This window comes from Coturnix japonica, chromosome Z (genome assembly GCF_001577835.2).
Source record: "Coturnix japonica isolate 7356 chromosome Z, Coturnix japonica 2.1, whole genome shotgun sequence".
In the NCBI taxonomy this organism is placed as follows: Eukaryota; Metazoa; Chordata; class Aves; order Galliformes; family Phasianidae; genus Coturnix; species Coturnix japonica.
Window position 1 is genome coordinate 41155384 of NC_029547.1, and position 22706 is coordinate 41178089.

The following is a 22706-nucleotide window of genomic DNA, read 5'->3' on the forward strand; positions in this document are numbered from 1 at the left end:
TTGCAGGCATGACAAAGCCTCTCTGAAGAAGAGGGCATTTTTCACTGAGCCTTTGCATTCCCCACTGCCAGATTATTCCCTCTCCCTAGTCCCTGGGTGGATACAGCAGCTGCTGCTCTGTGACCAAGGGATTGCCGAGAAGGAGAAACCAGTTCAGGAGTCGGGGGTGCAAAGGGCTGTTAAAAGCCACTGGATAACAAGCTTCTATGTCAGAGAGTTAAAAAAAAAAAACATGGGTTGGTGTAAGAAGAGGCAAAGTAAATGCAAGAAGGGAGGTGAGATGGGAGAAGTGAAAACATAAGAAAATGAAATACATTACAATAAACACAAGTGCACAGAGAAACAAAAACCTCTGAGCACTAACAAAAGTAATGCTGCATGCTAATTGTGACTGTGGCTGTTACCATCAGGAGGAGCTGAGCAGTAAGGGCGGGCAGGATGCTGCTTGGAAACAGCTGCCCCTTGCAGCGTAAGAACATCACGGATTTATGCATACGGAATCCATCTAGAAGCGGCATCCCTTACATCCCAGGTGATGTAGAACAATCTAGCTGTCTACAGCTAGTATAGTCCCAATGAAAGGGTTATCTGATTACTCTATGCAAATGCTATCCCTGCCAATGCATAGAGTGCTTATTTAATCTCTTACATGATTTGAGATTCAGCATCAATGAGGATTTCACATTAACCCCTGCAGTGATGTAGAATAAGCAAAAGAAAAGAAAGGAGGATCGAGTTTGGATGCAACATTTTCGGTATTTCACTGGAAAAATATGAGGCTTGCTACTCAGTCATACCTTTCTACATCTCTATATGTGTGTTGCAGAAATCATGATTTTAGCTATGTAATTTCTCCATGAATTAATTACATGCTAACATACGGACCTGGTGTGGAGGATGTGTGGTTGGGTGGGAGAGAGTTACTGGCTTTTAGGTGGTGGTGGTTTGTTTTTAGTTTGTTTTTTCCCAGACATGACAGTGCTAAGAAAACTGAGGAAAAACTGTAATTGGAAATGACGAGAAAGTAAAGACTGTGCTGTGAGCACAGTAGAGCAGTGGGTCCTTTGCCAGTGAGTACTGGGGACAACTGCTGTGCCAGACTGGCATAGTCTGTCCCTTTCCCTGTTCACAGAGAGCTCCTTGGGTCACAGAGTTTCTCCTTTTTAAGAGGTTATTCTAGAACAGGCTGTCTTCATCTGGGTAACTGGGTAGTAGCGGCTGGATAATGCTATAGCTTGCAAAGAGGAGCCCTTCTGTCATTGATATATTAAGCACATTCTTCGCTAGTGGATCAGTACTTGTAGGTTAGAGGAAATATTTTTTTCAGTTAGATTAAAGCATTTAATGCTTTAATGTATTTTATGAGTTAACAAACTCTATTTGCAGAAGTCATGAGTGGACTATGCTTGTAATGATTTCTGTACAGGCTGTGTTCTTAACATTGATTATTGGACAACAAGGTGTTGGATTATGGTTTTCATGGTTTATGGTCTTTGTTGGTGTTTGTAGGAGAAGCCCAGATGTACAAGCTAAAGAAGAACTCTGGAAACATATTCAGTAAGTATAGCACCTGAATGACTGCTGCACTGTCTCTCAAATGGTTCATCACATCTCTTTCCCTGTGGCTATGGGTCATTGCTTTTGGATTTGGTTAAATGTTGTGATAAATTTTACAGGTATAATTGACTGGTAGAAGATACTTAATAAAATAATAATAATAACAAAAAGAATGGGTTTGAAGTTGGGAGCTACTATTAGACTTTTTACTTTGCCTATTGCTTTCTAGGAAGGAACTTGTGGATCCATCAGGCTTGTCTGAGGAGCAATTGAAAGAAATACCATACACGAAAATAGAGTGAGTTTCTATCAGGATTTTTCTTAGTGAATATAAAAGCTTACTTTTTTTAACATGAACTTTGTTATACTGAAGTATGATTGGGTTTATACTTAAATTATCCTAAAATTGTACCTAGCCCTGATGTATGCCTAGCCTGGGTTGGGTAAAAACACTTCATATTTTTAAAACCTAGTATTTTCTTTCCCAAATATGAAAAAAAATCTTCTCTTTCTCTCCGTTTCGCATACTTACGGACTTGCTGTATGTCTGTATGCTCTGTATCTACATCAGTCTGTACACAAGTCTATTCTATGTGCTATGCATTACAGAATCGAGGAGAACTGAATGCAAATAAACACGTTTCTTTCTTGAATTTATGCTTTCTTCTTACATTTTTATTGTGACCACTTAAAGCACTGTTTGACTTGTTCATCTCTGTTACTTATCATGGGCAGATGCCACTGCATAGCCCTTTCCTTAAGAACAGGCATCTATTTTGCTGTGATAATTGCCCATTTGGGATGCCATGTCTTAATGCAGGCAGCTGCCTGTGACAGAATTGGAATCACGCTTTGCATTATAATTTGCTTCCTCAGCACCACTGAACAGAAAAGGGTGACGTTAAAGCTGCATATATTAAGGCATTCTGTATTAAATACTTCCATTCTTTAAAACCAACATGTTAGTCTGTGATTGCTGCACTTATAAAGCATTGAATTCCAGGTACAGACTCAAAAGGGAGGGTCTCTCAGGTGGCAGCTGCATTTTGTTTTTATTCCAAAGGTCTGATTTATTAACCTGCTGTTGTGAATTTTGTGTCTCTCCTAGGACCCAAGGCGACCCAATACGCATTAGGCATTCACATTCACCTCGAAGTTACCGTCAGTATCGGCGGTCCCAGTGCTCTGACGGTGAAAGATCTGTTCTGTCTGAAGTGAAGTACGTGACTGGGATTATTAGCAAAGTGCTGTTTTAATCTGGCTTAGAAATTGTTCAGAGCTCACTTGCAGTTAGATTAGAAGGGGCTTACATGTGATTGTTTGCTGCCATAGGATCAAGGATAAGTAAACCTGTAGCTCTTCAGACCTACGTGATTCAAAGAAGTACAAAAGCATGTCTGGTCTCTTTTGGCCACAGAGGCTTGCTTGGTCCACTCAGAAAAGTGAAAATATGGAGAATAAACCTTTGTAGTTCCTTTGTGGTAAGACTTGAAGTTCCTAAATGGAGAATTCACAAGCTGCTTTCCAAATACATAACGTCTTTAATTAGTATCAAAATGTCACTTGTAGTAAATTGCTTCACAGGAACTCCTGTGTACCCAGCAGTGGGTAAGTCAGTCTTTCCTAAAAGACTGCTTTGTAGAGAAAATGCTTATACCCTGCAGCAAGGGGCTTGAGGGGCTAGTTTCAGCTAGATGGGACCTTGGGAGACATCTGGCATGTGCATGATCACATGAAAATGAACTGTCCCTCCAGACCAGGAGGTAAGAGACCCAGGAATAAGGATGGGATGAAAGGTGCCAGGTTGATTCCTCCATTGACTGACTATTAATAGTCAGCATGATAGCTTTCGGATGGCTAAACTCAGGTGTTGGGATTCCAGAGTTTGCTTAGGTAACTCCCTTGGTTAGTTTAAGTATTACTTTTGTGTACATTTCATTGTTTACTTCATTATAGCAGTTAATTATGTAATATCCTAATTCCAGTGCTAAAAATGATCTGGTGCCTCCACTGCCTGTTACACGATCCTCAGATGTTAAAGGTCCTGGCATCCAGTTTACTCAGCAGGTTAGTAATTACCCATCTTTACAATTTTCCATTGTTTATCTATTTATTTATTTATTTGATGCAGAAGGGGATCTAGTGCTTTATTTAAATAAGTTGTTTTTCAGTGATAATAAAAGCTGACTTTTTTTTTTTCTTTTTTTTTTTCAACAACAGCATAGCTGGAAATTTTATGTTTTGCACTATGTTTTGTTTATGTTTCTAAATATATGGAATTCTGTAGCACATGCCTGCAGTTGACACATGCTTCTGCTATTAAAGATATTTTCTCAGTGTAAGTTGGATGCATGCTTAAGAACATAACCAGTTCTCTACAAGAGGATAATCAACTCTCAACATTTATTAAATATTATTATTCACTGTCTTTTTTTTTTTTTTTTCCCCCCTTCTTTTGAAGCTCAGGCTTGAAGTAATTTTTTTTTCCTTTTCTTTTCTTCCATTGCTGAATAGTTTTTAACTGACTGAAATCTAAAAAGGAGAAAACTTACTGTAAGCACTAGCTTCTATCTGAAGCTATGGTAACATTACTTAGATTGGATAGCTATATTAAACTTAAAAAACGAGAAGGAAGAACTTGCAGTTCTGTTAAACCAGTAATCTAAAGGAAAACAAACATAAAAGGAAAAATTCCAGACATATTTCCATCTAATTTCCAGATCTTAGAAAGGTATGTACTGCTTCTCTAAGAGTTACTTGCTGTTTTACCTGGAGGAAGTTTTTCCTGCTAAGCTATGTAGTTACAAGAAACTTTTCTTACGTAAATACTATGTTTTATATACCTAGGTAAAATTGTATAGACAGACTGCAAAATCTTCCTTTCTCCTAGACTGATTTTTATTACTAATTAGTATTTGTTTGATTTTTTTTTTTTTTTTTTCTTCCTATCAGTGCTGGAAATGAGATGTTAGATGTAAGAAATGGCATGTTCTATAAAAAATGAGTATGATTCTTAATTCATGGAATCATGGAATACCCCCAGTGGGGAGGGATCCACAAAGATCGAGTCTAGCTCCTGGCTCCAGACACACCACAGAATTTAACTGGCAAGACTTGCCATATTTTGTCATATAGACAGTTACAATCACTTTAAATTCAAACAACTTTAAAACAGCAATCAGATTTATTTTCACTTCAAGGCTAGCTAACAAACAGCCTGTTCTCTGCTAGCAGTGAACTTCCTTACAGCACTGGCCATCAGTTCCCACCGAATGGTGCTTGCTGTATTTGGCTAAATACCAAATAATTAGTTGTGGAATTTCCTGAGTAGGGAATATGAATCCAAATAGCACAGAGGAGAAGTAGGTAGGAGGAGGAGGAGGAGGCAAGAGGGATGAAAAGGTTCTGTTCGATCCAGTGTAGAGACTTTCATATCCCTGTTGTATGTATCTGTAAACTGCCATATCCTTCACCTGCAGCAGTCGTAGCTGCAGTTATCAAAACATGGTATTTAAATTCTTCTGTGCCCTATCAACAAGATATTTTAATTTTTTCCCTCCAGAGACGAAATGGATCTAAAGACAGCCTTTTAGAAGAAAAGTCTCAGCTATCTACTAACGTCGATATTAAAACTACCACCAAAACGATAAAAACTGTACAGGTGTCACGTTTTAAGGTAGAGACTTGACTGCTGCACTGGAAGACATTCTTTGGAAGGCAAGAATATGTGTGTGTGTTTGTTTGTGCGTGCAAGGGAAGGAACTGAAGTTGAAGCAGTGGCAGTTTCTACAGGACATTCAGAAACACAGCCTGCTTGCTGGGAGGGCCAAGCAGTGCCTTTGTCACTTGGACCATTCTAGGGGCATGACTGAGGAGAAGCTGATTAGTCAACCAGAAAATCCTCATAGAACAGAATGATCAGCAATTACATTTACAAAAGAAAAACAAAAATAGCTACAGGAAAATATGCTTTATGGTCTCCTCTGTAACTGAACAGCCTCTTTCTAAAAAATGACTGTTAACTAACATGATGGGGAGATGCTTCAAGAGAAGCAAAATAAGTCATATTTTTGGCCAGTTGTGCAATACAGTGTGATTTAGGAAGAATCATCTTCATGATTTCATCTGGTGATCAACTTGTGCCCTGATACATAAGGACTGCTAACTCTTACACAGTTTATATCGTAAAAAGATATGCTGGTGTTTTTAATACTGTTGTCAACAGAATCCTTTTTTTTTTTAACTCAGAAATTCAGCAAAGCCCTGTAGCAAAGAGTTCCACAAATTGTACACACTTACACTCTCTCAGCAATAGTGTTCTGGATGGTGAACGTCCTTATGTCCTTCTGTGCAGGGGGCCTATTTAACTGAACATTCCATACCATAAAAATATGACTGTCATTTTATGGTAAACCATACTGGAAAAAATAGGGGATATGTACTTATCTATTGTATTGTTTAGCGATGCACTTAAGTAATGATTAAATAAAACTGGTAGAATAGGATTTAAGAGAGCTAGGAAATAGCTCTTTTTATTATTTTTTTTTTAATGACTAGACTAGCAAAGCCTGCCTTAATCTCTTTTAATACAAAATAATCAATGCTGATACCTTCTGTTATTCCTCTCTGAGCCATTTCTATGATGATAAAATGACAAAGGCAGTATTTCAGGTATGATAGTTGCAACTTTTTTTCTTGTCAGGGTAGGTAGAATAATTAATTATGCTGCAGACTGAGCATGTTATCTCACACTATAGATCTGAAATGATGCCCAGCTCTTCTCATGTCCTGTCACTTCAAACAAAATTCCTCTGACACCCGTTTGTCCACAGTTGGGGCAGCCTGGATTTGCTAATTGCAAAGCTTAGCAAACCATTTTTTTATGCTTATCCTCCATAAAGTCAACCTGCTGTCTTTAGTGATTCACAGTCTTCTGTCTTCTGCCCCTAGCAAGACCATACCAGGGGACTACAGTCCTTTCAGAAAAGCAGTACTTTTTATGGGATGGGGTATACATATGGCACCAAAGTTACGCTTTACAAAACATGGCATTTTCCCTAACAAAAGTGAGAAGTAAAATCTTGCATAATGTGTTTTATTTTCTACAGTATTCCTAAATTCTTTAATGAACTGAGATGGTCAGATGGATGCTGCTAGCTAGGGTGGTAGATATGTCGTAAATTCCCATTACAACACAGATTAGTCTGCAGGCTGAGACATACTGCATTGTTTCAGGCAAGGCAGATTCATCTGGTAATCTCTTTTCTTTCAAGTAGTTTTCAAGTGCTCTGGACAGTGCTGCTTCTTCAGTTAACAGTTCTAGGAGGAGGAAAGCACTTAGAACCCGGCGGTAGTGCAAATGCTGTTTTCATGGATGCTCTTCTGAATTTCATGGAGATTTCATTCTAGGACACTGCTGAGCTTTGTTTAAGTACTTGCTCAGATTGCTTTCTAAGACTGCTAAAAAGTGCCCCAGACTGTTGAGAGTGGCTTTTATCAATCATCATTCCAGTTTAAAGTAACCCCTTTATGACTTTTGATAAGCATTCTTACAAGCACTGTTATAAAAAGCAAAACAGCAAGAACAAAACACAAAAAGAAAACCTAACACTGTGCAAAGGTTCTGGTGAGGTCATCACAGTCTTTTAGAAGGCTGCAAGACTACTGAAATACAACAAACCACACAAGAACTAGTTACAGTCTCATGTAATCAAATCCACTCATTTGTTCAAGGAAATGTTCCATGCTGGAGAATTACAGACTTGTAGTTTGTTGCTTTCTCAATCATTGCTGTCATTCTGGATTCCCTACTCAGGCACAGGCAAGTAGAACACATTTGCTCTTTTAGGAGTACTGGTGTTGTTATTGTGCATTATCTGTACATACTGCCTGTATCTTGCCAATCTTCAAATGTTATTGATCAGGAAGAAAACTGTTCTAAGGCTTATATCCAACCTGATGTTTTCTGTTTGTTGTCATCTGCCTGGGAGCTTTTGTGTATTGTTGGTGGATACCATCAGCCAGATTTGTGGCATATTATTTACCCCACCGCATAAGAAAATAGGCTTGTACCTAGTCTGCTGTTGGTAGATTTTAATTCTCAGTTCACAGCTGTTTTCTAGCCAAGCCAAATTGTTTGCATTTAAGTGAGAAACTTGTGGTGTCTTGGATTTGAGTTAGCTGTGTTCCCTATGAGATTATTTAGGAAGCAGGATTTTAGCATGTCTGATTACCAGTCTGGAGAATTACTATAGTTTTTTTCTCAGCACAAGGGAGCCCAAACTTAGCACATGTATTAAATGTTAGTATTGGTGGCAAACCAAACCAAAACATGGACATCACTGTCAGCTAATGAAACAGAAAAATCAAGTTATTCCATAAACGTGCACTTCCTATCCCTTCAAGCTTCTACTCTTCAGTCATTTCAGGAGAGGCACCTTTGCTTGTGAAGCTGTAAGTTCTGTGTGAGAAACCTTCAAGATATTGGTCATGAAAAGCACTTTTTTGGCACAGCTATGGTAGCCCTGCAACTCTGCAGTCCTAAAACAAGGACATATCTCTGTGCTTCCAGTCTGCTGAAGTGACCTCTGGCCAACAGCTTTAACATTGTGCCTCTGTACTTACCTGAGACTTCTGTAAATGCTATGAATGAGCAATCCACAGAACTCACTAGCTACGCCAACAGCGTAGATCTTTCTCTTTGTAAAACACATTTTATATGATGAAGAGGGTTTGCTATTTGTACCACAAAACTTGCAAAAATTTTGTCACAGTCTGGATCGGTCCCCCTGCTTGTTGGCTGATTTCTTTCGTTGGGAGCTAGCCTTGACCTGCTGTTTTCTACACTGCACTTCTCATCAGTGACCCTAAGATTACAACTCATATTCTAAAAAAAGCTCATTCTACTGAAAATGTTGGTTAAAAAAGTCATTACAAGTTGCCAAATCAGTCATCTTTGTACAGGTGAATAGTGGACTGGATATATAGCAAATTTTCTTTTGGGAAAGCCTGTTTAATTCAAAGCTCTCTAGAAAGATGTTTTAAAACAACATACAAAAACATATCAATGATGTGATTCATATGCTCTGTGTACATTAAGTATTCATGAAGCAACTGTGTGCTTTATTCTAAACTGAATTTGATAGATGGCTGTGTCAATAATTGTGTCCAGGTTATTTAAAAAAGTCAAGTAAAACTTGAATTTTTAGAGCATTCCACTGTTGCCTGTGTGTCTTATTTACATTACACAAAGGAGGAAATCCTTATAAACATGCATTCCTTTGACAGGACCATCTGGTAAAAACAGGTGTAGTATGAAGTAAAATGCACTTGAGTATACAGCTCCTCCAGATGAACTGTTTTTCCTGGTAGCAAAAAGCTGTCAGCCTTGTATTTCATACTTCCAGTATATCTATCTGTGGTACAGATTCTTTCCTTATCTAAAAAATCACCAGAAAGCGTCAACAGACTACATTAGCCACCAAACCAAACATATACAGATTATCAGCATGGCGAATGCTATCTCCCCTTTACATGCCTATTTTCTCTCCTACCTTCTCAGTAATAGTTAAGAAACCCTCTAATCTCCCCGCTGGTTAGTTTATGTGACACCTGCTTTACTAAAAAGTTAAATTTTCAAAAACTGTCCAGTTTTGTGCATTACTTCCTCAGTAAGGATATCAACATGTACTTGACTTTCTTCATATTCTTCTGTTAAATTTATTACCATTTCCTTCATTTTTTCCTTCAACAGAACCTGCCCTCATTAAGCTGGATGCAGCATACTAGGTTAAAGAACAGTTTGGAACAAGACACTTCTCTTTCTGTGCACACCTTTCAAGAGTTCTGTTTCTTAGCTTTAATACTTTATTCCACAGAATAGGTAGCAGAATTGAGGATTGGTGCAATGCTGATCTAGCACAAATATCTCTGCTCTCTTACTCTCCTAGGTCACCTGAGAATCTTATCCTTTCAGCTCATTTTAATAAAATGATGTGCCCGTCAGACAGTGTTAGCGAAAAATAATAATGGAGAAAAACTTGAGATTCCTCACTTTTTTTCCAAAATTGAATTCAAGTTAGCTGCTCATAAAAAAAACAAAGACCAAAAAAACCCAAAAACTAAGAAAGGGAGTCCTGAGGCATTTATATTTACTTACTTTTGCCATCATTCTGTTCATCATTACCGTTTTTGTGATCAGTGCCCCTTGCATATTCCCGTCTCTACCTTCTTTCCTTTTTCATTCTTCATTCCACACCATGGGACAGTTAATACATTCTGATGCCTAGGATTACCCATTATTTTTCTTGTTGAAAGGAAGTGAACATTTTAGCCACCAAGAAAACGGTACTGGCTGTTAGCAGCTTTTGTTGTTGTTTTTTTTCGTCTTAAGAACTAGCCTTGTCAGTCGTGCAATTCAGAAACACAGACCCAGGCACAGAACTCTTGAACAGATGGTAACTTCAGGAAATGTAGTCCCTAGCACAACCTCAAGCTTTCAAGGGCATCCAGTAATTACATTCTGAATCACTAAAAATTAATCACTTGTCTAAACTGCCTTCCATTGTGAGAAACGAGAAATTAACTCCCACTTGTGCTTAAATGTTGCATTAATCATCTGCTTATATTATTACACAGTTTAAGATACAGAAATTTAGCATTTGCTCTTTTAATTCAAATAATTAATGAACTTTTTTTCTGAAAACAAAACAAAATCAACCAAAAATTAATTTCCTATTCTTAAAGTGCATTTCACTCTACTTCAAGCTTACTTGGAAAAAGCACCTCTCCTGTGATTATTAAACATAAGTATGCTAAGTTTAAGTTTCTGCTTTTCCTTACCACAGCATATAACTCAGCTAACACACTCTCAGTGCGACAGAAGGGTGTGGTTTCAGTGATTATGTTCTATACACTAATTAACTCCTGTATTTTAACCAGAAGTAGTGAACTGGTAACCCAAAAGTGATAAAAAACAAGTCTTGGCAGTTGCTTCTGTTTGGCAGTTAGTGCAGCTTGGAAAAGACAAGAGTTCTAATAACAAATAAATATATTTATTTTTTTTATGTCTACATAAACACTGTTCTAACACAGTTAGAAAGACCTCGTGTTACCATAAGCATTTCAAGGCCTAACGTTCCCAAGTCCTTAACAGCTTTTTGTTTCTTATGGAGTAGTCTTGCATTGCCACTGGTTTCAGGCTGGTTCTAACAATTCTTCCTAGAAAAAAAAAGGCAAGCAGCGTGAGATAGGGCACATGCATCACACATCTGTGTTCAGTGACATCCTCTGAATTGCCAGATCCCTGAGCACAGTATGAAGGTACAACGATCAACTTCCCCTCAGCACTCTGGAAAAAAGTCAGAAGCTATTATCTGCAAATCTGAGTTTGAAAGTCATGCTTTTTGCATATCTAAACAAAATTTCAGGTCACAACCAACTACAATTTTGCGGCAGCTCAGACAACTTCTATATGGCAGGGAGCTACAGAAAATTTTCCATTAGGAACCCAGGCACATTACATCTGTGCATTACATGATGACAGTCCCAAAGAATGGCAAGCTGATACAAGGGAAGATCATATTTAGATATTTAACGTTGAAAAACAAGGAATAGCCATGTTATTAGGTAGTTATTCATACTGGATTACCATTAATACGTACGTTTTTCTTCCCAGTGCCTGACAGGCTCGTATAAACAACTGCCTCTGCTTGCAAAACCTTGAAGTGACTACAGTGTTAGAAGTCTCGAGTGAATTTCGCTAGTTCATTTTCTCACTGGAACTGGTAAAACATTGGATACTTCCACTGAAATTTTCCATTTTGTTACTATTTTCAACTCCAAAAAACAAACAACAATGTAGGAATCTTTCACTACTGAAGCCCGTACCTTTGTATGGACACACATATGTGCAAAATGAAAATACTGAATCTTGTGGTTATTAAAAAAAAAACACACAACATTGCACTTATCATCAAAATAATGTAGATTTTATAAGCCAAGCTGGTATCTTCTGGGAAATGGCTGTAAGAATAACTGGCTTCGCAATGGACAACTACTGGATCACAAAGCTCCTTCAAAACTTACCTCAGTTCACTTGCTTTTGCTTCTTGGCAGTGAGTAACAGCGAAATAACTGGTCTCCCCTCCAAAGGCTACAATTATGTTTTGATAGTTACTACTACAAATGCCACCCCATAATAAAATCTGTTTCTCTTATGTTGTTCTGGAACAGTGGGGAAAAAAAACAACTGGCAACAAAATCATTAACCACTCGAAAGCCTGAATAACAACAATATAAAAATTATGAACTAATGACAAATACCATTCCGATTCCTCCAATCCAAACCATTTTATGATTCTACGTCTCCTGAAATGCAGGTGAATTCATAATGATTTGTTAGCAGTGAGTCATCCCCCATCACACTTACAATATTGTCCCAAATGTTCCTGGCTTCAAAAATTTTTACCTGCCTTCCCACTTTGCTTTTGTTGTTGATGAGAACCTAGTCATCAGGCTGAGTTCAACCTCAGTGCTTCAGTTCAGATCACTGCTCTGGAGTTAAGTCTGCTGAACTTAAAAAAGTAAGTCTGCTTCATTACAGGACAAAACTACAGGATGCAGCAGCAAAAGCATTTATTATCACTTACCTCATAAAACTGCAGGAGAGCTGGCGTGTCACTACTTTGTCACCTTCTAGCACACGCTCTTCTCATGTAGAGGCTTTCACCACATTCCTGTCCCTGTGAGCTTGTGAACTGCTAGGAAGATCACCCATGGCTACTGTACAATCACACTGTAAGAGAGTGAAGCACTTCAGTAAGAATAAACCCTGCTAATTACCAAGACACACGTCTGCTCTAGTATATTCTGCACTTTCAAAAGAGTTATCAATGAGCACTGTTTTTTCTGCAGTACATCACAGCACATCAGTAGAAGATGTTGATGGCCAATACGGAGCAGTCCTGCAAAGGGATTTGCTTCATGCTGCTCTGATCCCACAGCCATTAATAACAAAAAGCCAATGCATAAAGGCAAAAATATTCTGTACCTATTTGTACTAAAAAAAACTAGCACAACTGTTCGTGTTATTCTGGTAGACAGGACAGCTGACCAGTATTAAGAGTGGCCATCAACAACCTAGTCTTTCCCCCTTTTAAAATGTCAAATTATTCTTTTAAAAGGTCTGAGGCATAAAACCTACCATGCAATTGTTCAACCGTACAGTTTCTACAGGTTTTTATTCTGTCCTTGCAAAGACAGGGAGGAGAAAGGCAATCAGCCAACCCCTTACACAGCCTGAGCAAGAATTCCTGTCTGCCTTTTTTGACACCACATTCATTTTAGAAGGCAATGAATGGGCAACACAAAGGCAAAGACTGAAGTATACCGATCAACAAAGAAGCCCTCATTTAAAAGGGGTCTGTCGTTTAAAATGGCAGAAGCCTGCCCAAAAGAGTTCAGCACAAGATGATATCAGCAGGAAGTTACCGTCTTCCAACAGGTTCTCCTGGTCTGGACAGACTGTCGGGCGGCCATCAAGACACATGGCCGAGGAGAGAAAGCAAAAAGGCAGCCCTTCCAGCTCCCACAGTGCCATGGGAGGGCCAAACAACGCCCTCGTAATGGAGGGGAGGGAGGTGTGCCGGCCCTACCGCACTGCGGAGGGGCACCGGCGGCCTTACACGAGCAGGGGACGGTAACCCCGCTGCTGCTTCCCCGTGCTGGAGGGCGAAGGCCCGGGCAGAACGGCTTGTAGCTCATAGAGCCCGGTGAGGAGAGGTCTGCACAGCGCGCTCCCCCTGCGGGATGGGGACGCCCGGAGGGAAGGGGCAGCGTTTACTGCACAGCCGCAGTGCTGCCCACATATTTCTGGTTCCTCATTCTTTTCAATAGCCATTGCTTACTTGGGACGCTAAAAGCAGTCAAAATCTGAATCTGTAATGTCTTGTTTTATTCCACTCTTTCTGGATGTGACCTTAGTTTTATTGAGTGAATTCCAGCACTAACCTGTAAGGATAACATTCCCTGTTGTATTTTCTTTAGCAGGAATACTAGTTCCTGTCCTCCCTGCCTTGCAGCCTCTTGTTCCTGTTCCCATCCTTAATCCGCTGCTCTGTAAGTTTTGCCAGTTCCAGTATTTGTGGCATCATGCCACAAAACATCTCGCTGAAAAGAACTTTTAAAACCAAGTGATTTGCCTTTGGAGACGATTAAAATGTGCAGTAAAATATAATAAAATGGCTAAATATTATGTTTGTAGGTCCAAGAACAGTTGCAGTTTAGTTTATGTGCTTTGTTCTGCATTGTTTACTGTAGTAAAAGATTACAGAGTGGCCTATTCTTGCTTTTCCTCATGTAGGATATGGGACTGCTGTGCACAAAATATTTTAGTGATTGTTGCTACAGGAAATCCTAACGTGCTGATAAGGAGAGTATGTATCTCAAGGGAGCATTGTGAGCTGAAATATCAGTAAAATGCTTAGTGAGCAGTGAGTCATCAGTAAAATATTTTCCTACGCTGTTCTCTTGAGTGATCAGGAACACTTTCGGAAGCAGGCAGGCTTTCTGTGTACCTTCTCTGAGTTCTCGTCTAAGTTCGAGGGTGTGGTTTCCTTAGCTTTTGGGCCACTGTTTGCAATATCTCTTCCTTGCATCCACCAGAGGTCAGTATAGTGCCGAGAATGATGAGCAGTAGGGAAGGGAGGGAATTACCGAGATTCTACCGGCTGCTAGCAGCGAACATATCCTGTCCTTTGTCTGTAGCAAATGTATTAGGGGAAGGTTACGAAGCTGGCAGTAGGTCAGCGTGAAGCTACCCGGAATAGTAAGACTTACAGAGGTTGTTTAAACCCGGAGATATGGCTGGTACTGTATCTTTGGAAAGGTGTTATTGTCAATCATCAGCATTCCTGATATTTGTGAGAGCAGAAGAAACAGCCAAAGTTCGTGTCACAGTGGCTCCTTATACTACTATAAGTTACAGCTCCAAACCATTGTTTTTTATTTCTCCAGTGTATTTTACTTTTTCTCTAATGTTTCTGAATGCATTTGCCATGGTATTGTCCATTCAGCTAGCTTGCACAACCTCTTCTGAAGTTCCACTCAGCTTCCAAATGTATCTGTTCAGCTTAAAAACAAAAGCAAAACAGTAAAATATCAGTGCTTTAAAAATTCTGCTGAATGTGTGATCTTTTCCTTTCAAATATTTCCACTGCCACTCTTCTTCATCTAGAGGGCTGTGTATGGAGTTTGTTTCCCCAGAATGAGGGAACAAGCAGGATGCTGGCTAACAAAAACACTGATCCACTCATCTTTTCTAGCATTGTTATGGCTTTGAACTGTTGTTGAGAAGCTAAGGTGGGTAATGTGTAAATCGAGCAGCTCTTTGTTTTTCCACACTGGGTAGTAGTGGTAGTATCTTTCTAGGGTGTTTTCCAAAACTAATATTATTCTTGTCAAAGAAGATCTGTTGCATTATGGCACTCTCTGAAGTGTTAAGAGTTCATAATATTCATGAGTAGGGTGTTCAGTCCATTTGGTACAGGGCAAACTTGAAGTATGGCTTATAGGTTTTGTTTGACTCTGTTCTTCTGCTTTTTTGGAATAAGGATCTTCTTTTTACCCTGTAGAAATGGACAGGACAACTGTGAGAAAAACTGCAGTCCCTTCAGTTTTTATTCTGGATGTGTCTGTTAGCAGAACCCCTTGGACTGGTCCAGGTGTACCTGTTTGTTTCTTCCCATCATCATTTTCCTTGCCAGTGATGAATAAGGAGTGGAAGACAACCCAGGTTCACCATGCAGCTTGTCTGTTCTTGTCCAGATAATGAGAAGAGTGTATCTGGGTACTAAAAAATACAGTACATTTTGTTGGTGAATGTGGTTCCATAATCACAGCTCCTTTGGCTTTGCCTGAAGGGAGCCTATGCAGAGCAATGTGTGTGTGCATCAGCAGTCTGCCTCCTGGTTCTGTTCACGTTTAAGACTTGACAATTCTTTCTACTGTTGCCGCACTGCTATCATTTGTTGCCCTGAAAAGTGTGCTGGCATTTTGTTTCCGTACGAACTGCTGTCTGTATCCAAATGATTTACCATGTATGGTGGTGTGCCTTTGGGTCATGGGGCCTCAGGGGACTGGAAGCGTGGGAGCAAAAGCACATCCTCAACTAAAATTAAAAATCATTGCTTCTATTCTGTCCTTCCCTTCTTCTAAAGGAAGGAAATGTGGTGACATTTTCTTGTCTGTCCTGATGTATCCCTGCTAGGAGGTCCTAGTACTGATGTGGTTAGGAGTTCCCTAATTTTGACAAATTATGGGAAAAATAAAAATAAAAATGTGCCTTTTCCAGTTCTGAAAGATTTGACTCATCCCTATGTTTACCTGAGAAGAGATGACCAATTTTTCTTGTCACTCTTTGGAGAGAGTTGTTTTTTCTAGTTATAAGAGTGAGGTCTACTTCCCATCTCCTGACCAGAAAAAGCAGTCATGTATGTAACACAGTTCTCTACCTATGCGGTAGATCAGGCAATTCCTGGAAATCTGGAATAAATCACTGGCAGTTCTGGGGGGATTCTTCAAAAGGAGAATAGATGCAGTGTGAGCTATTCTTTTTGAAGCATTTTGTGCATATTGTGACCTACTGCACTGAGCCCTCAGGAAAGAGGGCCACTAGAGGGAAACTATATTCTAGACAGCTTACCATGACATGCTGCAAAGAACTTACAGGACTGCGGATCAGTTTGACCTATGCATTTTTCTTCCTTCCTTCACTCTCTCCTTCCTCTGTATGCCCATCTAATGCTCTGATGAACATTGATCTTCTGCATGTTTCAGTCTGTTTTAATGTATTCTTTCTAATGGGGTGTAAAGTCCCAGAGGATTTTTCTTTTCAAATAGAAGCAGTGTGTGATTCAGAGAATGAAATATTCTGTTGTGAGACTGTGTGGTAATTGAGAAATAATATTGTCTGGTAGAGTCAGAACATACTGTTAACACCATTTTACACCAATTGTGTTCCTTAAACCTCACTATTGTAGTTTCACTGGAAAAATGGCTTGGCTTGACATGGTCTAAGATCTAAGGCTCTATAATCAGAGCCTTTCTTTCACCCTGTGATTGCACATCCTGTTCAATTAGAAAATTGGAGACTATAAGATACTTTCAGTTTGAAATAAGGAAATATGAGTATTAATTTACAATATTCGTCCCATTGACTAAGAACTATTATGAGTTATGAATTATAAATAATAAATGATAAATTATGCAACGTGGTGTTCATCTGTAGATTTACAGTTCTTATCCTGTGTATGTGGAAATATCCAGAGCATTATTCACCAGGAAAATGGGATAGAAATTTTCACTTGACCTCAAGATCTACTGGCTTTAGCTTAATCCAGAACAACCACAAATGCCTATTCTATTCCTGTTTGTGTTCAAGGACATACCCAGCTGCAATACAGGCATGTACATTGATTGCTGAGCTGAGCCAAACAATCACATCTCCTTGCAGTGATGTCTTCTCACTGGGGTAAATACAATGCCAAACTTCCAGAGAAGGGAGTAGTAAGACTTCTGTTTTTTGGTGAACAGAGTAGGTCATACTTGCTTAAAATGCTGGGCTTTATTTTTGGTGCCCATTCTAAAATATTTCTCTCCATTTGCACAGTACAGAGACATGCTTCAAATGTTTCGTGGTATCACTGCAGTTACACTTTGCATAGTGGAACTTATGTTTCCCTCTGTATCTGTGCCCTGCTCAGCCAACTGACTCTCCACTGGGATGCACTAAGACCTATGCACTCCTACCCATCAGGAGCATGAAGTTTGTGGAAAACCTTCAAGAGCGAACCACGTAGAAACAGTTTTGAAACATAGATGTCACTATTTCACTGTGTTTATTGTCCTCTTCATCACTAGTGCTGGCTTTCAATGCTCTCTACTGTGTTTACTTTTCAGCGGAGGACAATGCTGTTACCTGGCCAGGAATAAATTCCTCATCTAAATGTCTGAAATAAAAGAAGTAGCTTTTCAGATTTGACATATAATTACCTAACATTGTTGTATTAACCATCTCGACAGGTTAAAAGCTAGAATGTAAATGCAGCTAGTCTGAACACTTGACTCTAAATTGGCAACCAGATAATGGCATTTTGAAGTAGCATTTTGCTCAAAATTACATTTATTTCAAACCTAAGGACTTAGCTCTGTCCCACAAAGTAGGCTGTGCAAGAATATCTTTTGTGTCTCAGCAGGTCTGGTCCCCATTGTACTGAGTCCTAGCTCCTGCCTTACAGTTCAGGGAAGATAAACAAGCACCAACCAGTTTTTCCTCATGTGAATGCTAGAATCAGCTCCTCTAAAATACCTTTTCCTTTTTATTTATTTTTTATTTTATTTTATTTTATTTTTAATTTTCTCTCTGGACATTTTCTGTGGACTTTTTTACTGAATGTCAACGTGCACATAAGTCCTTTGAAAACAATAAATTTCACTGTTCATGCACAAGGGCAAATATGATATACTGTTCTCTGTCTCCCCTCCCCTCTCTTTTTTCTTTGTTTCTCTCACTCTCTCTCTCTCTCTTCTTTCTTTCTTCCTCCCTCCCTCCCTTTCTTGTTAGGCAAGTGGGAGTATCCATTACAATCAACTACACTTAAGAGATGAATGCTTTTACCAGTTACAGGTACCAGTTATGTTTCCTTGTAGCGTGTTTGGACACCACATGTTGTCTCAGTTCACTTCTCAGGTTTCCACTGGATGCAGTCTGTCATTCTGGCAGCTTCAAACTCATCTTCTTTTCTTACCACTGAAGTACAGCACAAATGTCACTAGGTGCTGTGTGAAAGAAACATATGGCATGACTGTGGCTGAGGAGGGATTCCTCATGGAAGTACAAGTGCTGGAAGTATTACATAAGTGGGAGGTTTTTTCTTCCTTTCTTTCTCTAATTGTTGGTTTTGTTTTATTGAAACTGACACGTCAGCCTGCAAGCAGGCGCCTTGCCACTCCAGCAGATGGGCAGGAACATAAGTAGCCAAGAGAATAATTCTGTGTACATCTCAAATGTGTGATGTGATGATCCAATTCCCAGGGAGGGCTGCCACTGTAGTCCTTCATAAGGAGCTTCCTTGGCATATGGCTATAGGGGAAATAGAATATTAGCTCTTAATTACTTAAAAAAAAAAAAAGAAAAAGAAAAGGAAAAAAAGGAAACAAAAATCAAAAACAAACCCAAACCACACAAAAGTAGCATAAAAGTAGTGAGCAGTAAGTTTGTAGGGATTTCAGCTCCAACAAATGAGAAGGAGAATGTCTAGAATTACCAAAGTGTCTTTATTTTTATGTATCTGTTTCATGGAAAGATGGCCCTTAAGTACTAAAGAAGTGATGCCTGAACTGAAGCTGATAACTTAAAAGAATGATAGATTTACCCTATTGGCACCATTTTTATTTTATTTTTTTTCACTTTTGCTCAATATTTAAACGAGTAATGCTTTCAAGAACCAACAAGGCTTGAAAGAGCTACATAGTGGTAATATTTGGTAAAGTTTGATAGCTCCATACCCCATGGAGTGTTTACAGCCTAGAAGAAGGCATTAGACGGCTGGTGCTGAAGCAATTGGAAAGCTGGGACATAGGCATAAGTAAAACAGAAGCTGAATATTACAAACGTATGTAATGATATGTTTTATTTAGATGTAACATTAGAGATTTTCCCTTTTCCAGAAGTTCTGTAGGCCTCACAGGAATTTCACTCACTAAGAGGAGTATAAAAAAGCCAGTTGTGTACACCTGGTCTGAAGAGATCACTTCTCCAGAACTTCTGTCCAAGAAGGCTTAGCAGAAGGAAGGATATACTGTGAGTTCCTTTCACTGCAAATTAGATTATCTTTTCTTTAGGCTACTAAGACTTTGTGATCAGACTGCTTTACTACTAGGCATTCCCATAGTTATTCAGCCCTTTTGGACATTTTTAACTGACTAAAGGAAAGGAAAAAAAATTTTTGGAATGAATAGATCTAATGAAAATTAGTGCCTTTGTAGAAGCAAAAGCCTTCACTGAGAAAAAAAAAAAAAAAAAAAAAAAAAAAAAAGACAGAATAATAGAATCACAAGGTTGGAAAGGACCTACAAGATTACCTAGTACAACCATCCTCCCTTTACCAAACCTACAGAAAAACACAAAACCATATCTCCTAGCTCTCTATGTAGACGCTTCTTGAGCACTGCCAGGGATGGCGACTCTACCACCTCCCTGGGCAGCCATTCCAGTGCCTGACCACTCTCTGAGAGAAAAAGTAGCTTCTTATGTTCAATCTAAACATCATCTGATACAACTTGTGGCCATTTCCTTGGGTCCTGTTTGTTGCCTGGGAGAAGAGCTGCAGGGTGACCTCATTGCAGCCTTTCAGTACCTGAAGGGTACCTATAATCAGGAGGCTTGCAAACTCTTTGAAAGGGCCGATAATTGTAAGACAAGGGGAAATGGTTTTAGGTTGAAAGAGGGAAGATTTAGGTTGGATGTTAGGGGGAAGTTCTTTACTAGGAGAGTAGTGAGGTCCTGGAACAGGCTGCCCAAAGGCGTTTTGGATGCCCCTTCCCTGGAGGTGTTCAAGGCCAGGTTGGATGGGGCCCTGGGCAACATGGAAGTTTGGTGGCTTTGCCAGGCAGGGGGTTGGAGCTTCTTGAGGTCCCTTCCAACCTGAGTCATTTTGTGATTCTGTGATTCTGTGAAGAGGCCAAGCCCCTCCTCATCACAACCTCCCTTCAGGAAGTTGTAGAGTGCAGTGAGGTCTCCCCTGAGCCTCCTCTTCTCCAGCCTAAACAATCCCAGCTCCCTGAGCCGCTCCTCATAAGATTTGTGCTCCAGACCCCTCACCAGTTTCATTGCCCTTCTCCGGACACGTTACAGGGCTTCAATGTCTTTCTTTGTAGTGAGGAGCCCAAAACTGAACTCAGTACTCAAGATGCGGCCTCACCAGAGCTGAGTACAGAGGGATGATCACCTCTCTGCTCCTGCTGTCCACACTGTTTCTTATACAGGCCAAGATGCTGTTGGCCTTCTTAGCCACCTGGGCACACGGTCACCTCATGTTCAGCTGAGCATCGATAGAACTCAGTTCTTAGATATTCTGTTTGGTAGCCCATTAGCCACCCATCAATCATGCATATAGTGGCAAATTGCTCATATTTCTTTCTTTGTGGGGGTGTTGTTTCAGTGAGAAGGTGGAGAGAACTAAGGACATAAATCCATAGGAAACCCTCTTAGTACTGTTACCTACAGAACACCCTGTAATGCTTCTATTTTTAAATGATGACAAAATCAATATTTTCAAAACAGAAATTGATTCAGTGCAAAATATTAAGAAAGATCTTTCTTTGGGTGAGCTGAAGTATTAGGCTGACCAAACCACCATGGGAAACATCAGGAAACATTAAAACAGAATAATAATATTCAGTCAAAACAAACAGAAACATCCTTTACCTTTAGAAGGGGATTAGAGGTTAGGTCTGTGCTTTGACTATTCTTTTCCTATGCGTGTAAGTGAATGTATGACCTTCACTTACACAAACAACTGTAATATACTTTGTAGCTGGGCCATTCGGGTGCTCACAGTAACATAGCACTGTGCAGCCCTGCAGAAGGAAGCTGCTCAAACATTTATTTGTGGAGACAGTTTTACAAAACTTCACACTGCTGTGATTAGTTACTAAGCTTACTTAGATCATCTGCAGGAAAACCTATGAGTGCTGAGGAGATATGTCATTGTCCCAATGTACATAACCTTGAAGATGAGTGTCTAATCATTTTCTTCTTCCTGAAACTAGGGAATCTGAAACAGAGGGCATGTGTGGGAGCCCAGTTATTGATGAGCCATGGTGGTGGAGCTTAAGCAAACATTTACTCTAGCACTTCTTGATGCTCATTTTGGTTGTTCCTCCGTTGCTTATGGACACTTTCCTGCTTCCAGAAGCTTTTCAATTTTGGGGGCTAATCTCCATTCTTCACAGATAAGCTAAGAAGCATATAGGGTTCAAATTGAAATTACTTGAAAAATCTATGCTGATTTTGCAGAAACCTGTCCATTATTTTTTTCAACAGTGTTCTAATAAATACCTCAAGTAAGAATGGAGCTCTGCTGATTAGATCTAAACAAAATTCTTGAAAACATAGTTTCCAGTCTCAATAGCATTAACTGACGGAATGGTATAGCGAAGATCTAATGAAAAAGGTGTATTCAGATTACCTTCATGCTTGCAGAGTGAATGCCTCTGTTAGCTGTATGCTTAGGTTTAAATAAGTATCAGAATTGGGCCTAAAAAATGCCACATGCAAAGTGTGATACAATCGAAACTGAATCTTAAAGATTATCTAAAAACCTGTCCAAATCAATTTACAGTCTACAAATTGCTGTTACATAGGTGTTCAAAAATTGAAAACAAAAGTAGGTACCAGTTAGGTTTAGGTGTGAGTGCCATTTAAATAAAAGGTAAGTTAGTGATGAAAAGAAAAATAAAATACTGATGTGTGGTTTTAGCAATACAGAGGTTAGTGTAATGATCTGAAAACACATCGGAGCAAAACATCAGTTTGTTGGTGCTTGGTTATCTTTCTCCTTGTAGGGCAGTGTATAAGTCATGTATCTGAGTTTGCAAGATAGGACTTAGAGATTTTTAGAAGTATAAATACCAGTAACTTAGGCCTAGATTCAAAAATGGCATCTGAAAAAGTACTTCTACTAGTCAAGGAAACTACTCAAAGGTTTTAGTCACTTTGCCCTTTGAATAGTTCTGCTGAGATCAGATGCAAAGCTGCAGATTTACACAAATGTTGGTGAACTCAGATACCAGGCATTTGTCTATTTATCTGATTTAGAAAGATAAACAGTTATGTTAAAAAGGGTCTGGAGCAGCATTGGAATGCAGAAGGCTCAATTTATTCAACTCAAAAAGCAAGAACTAGCCACTTAAAAAAGCCATGTGATTAAGATGAGTCATTCTTGGCAGACACATACTACATTAGAAAGGAAAATCATCTTGATTTCAGTGCAGTAATACTAAACAGAACTTCACGTATTTTAAAGAACATGTGAAGAGAACTTAGGTGTTTAAGTACAAGCAAATTGTAAATTTGGCTGTACCTGTAT

The 22706-nt window shown here is 39.3% G+C and overlaps 1 protein-coding gene, 1 long non-coding RNA gene and 1 other non-coding gene across 3 annotated transcripts in view; 1 reads left to right on the forward strand and 2 right to left on the reverse strand.

Annotated features, from left to right (window-relative positions):
* EPB41L4A (erythrocyte membrane protein band 4.1 like 4A) overlaps positions 1-8771 on the forward strand; it is a 107375-nt gene extending 98604 nt beyond the window's left edge. Inside the window, exons 19-23 of the mRNA XM_015849456.2 lie at positions 1510-1557; positions 1787-1855; positions 2666-2776; positions 3543-3624; positions 5120-8771. Of these exons, the coding sequence (XP_015704942.1) occupies positions 1510-1557; positions 1787-1855; positions 2666-2776; positions 3543-3624; positions 5120-5245 (436 nt within the window). The 3' untranslated portion in view covers positions 5246-8771. The remainder of the gene's footprint in view (positions 1-1509; positions 1558-1786; positions 1856-2665; positions 2777-3542; positions 3625-5119) is intronic.
* A 1817-nt stretch (positions 8772-10588) lies between these two features.
* On the reverse strand, positions 10589-13256 carry LOC107306355. Its single transcript, XR_001552086.2, has 3 exons — positions 13048-13256; positions 12207-12352; positions 10589-10776 (listed from the first exon to the last, which is right to left on the reverse strand). It is a non-coding gene; the product is annotated as an uncharacterized LOC107306355 (long non-coding RNA).
* Positions 12800-12931, reverse strand: LOC116652574. The gene has a single exon (XR_004305734.1). It is a non-coding gene; the product is annotated as a small nucleolar RNA SNORA13 (small nucleolar RNA).
* Positions 13257-22706: the final 9450 nt, after the last annotated feature.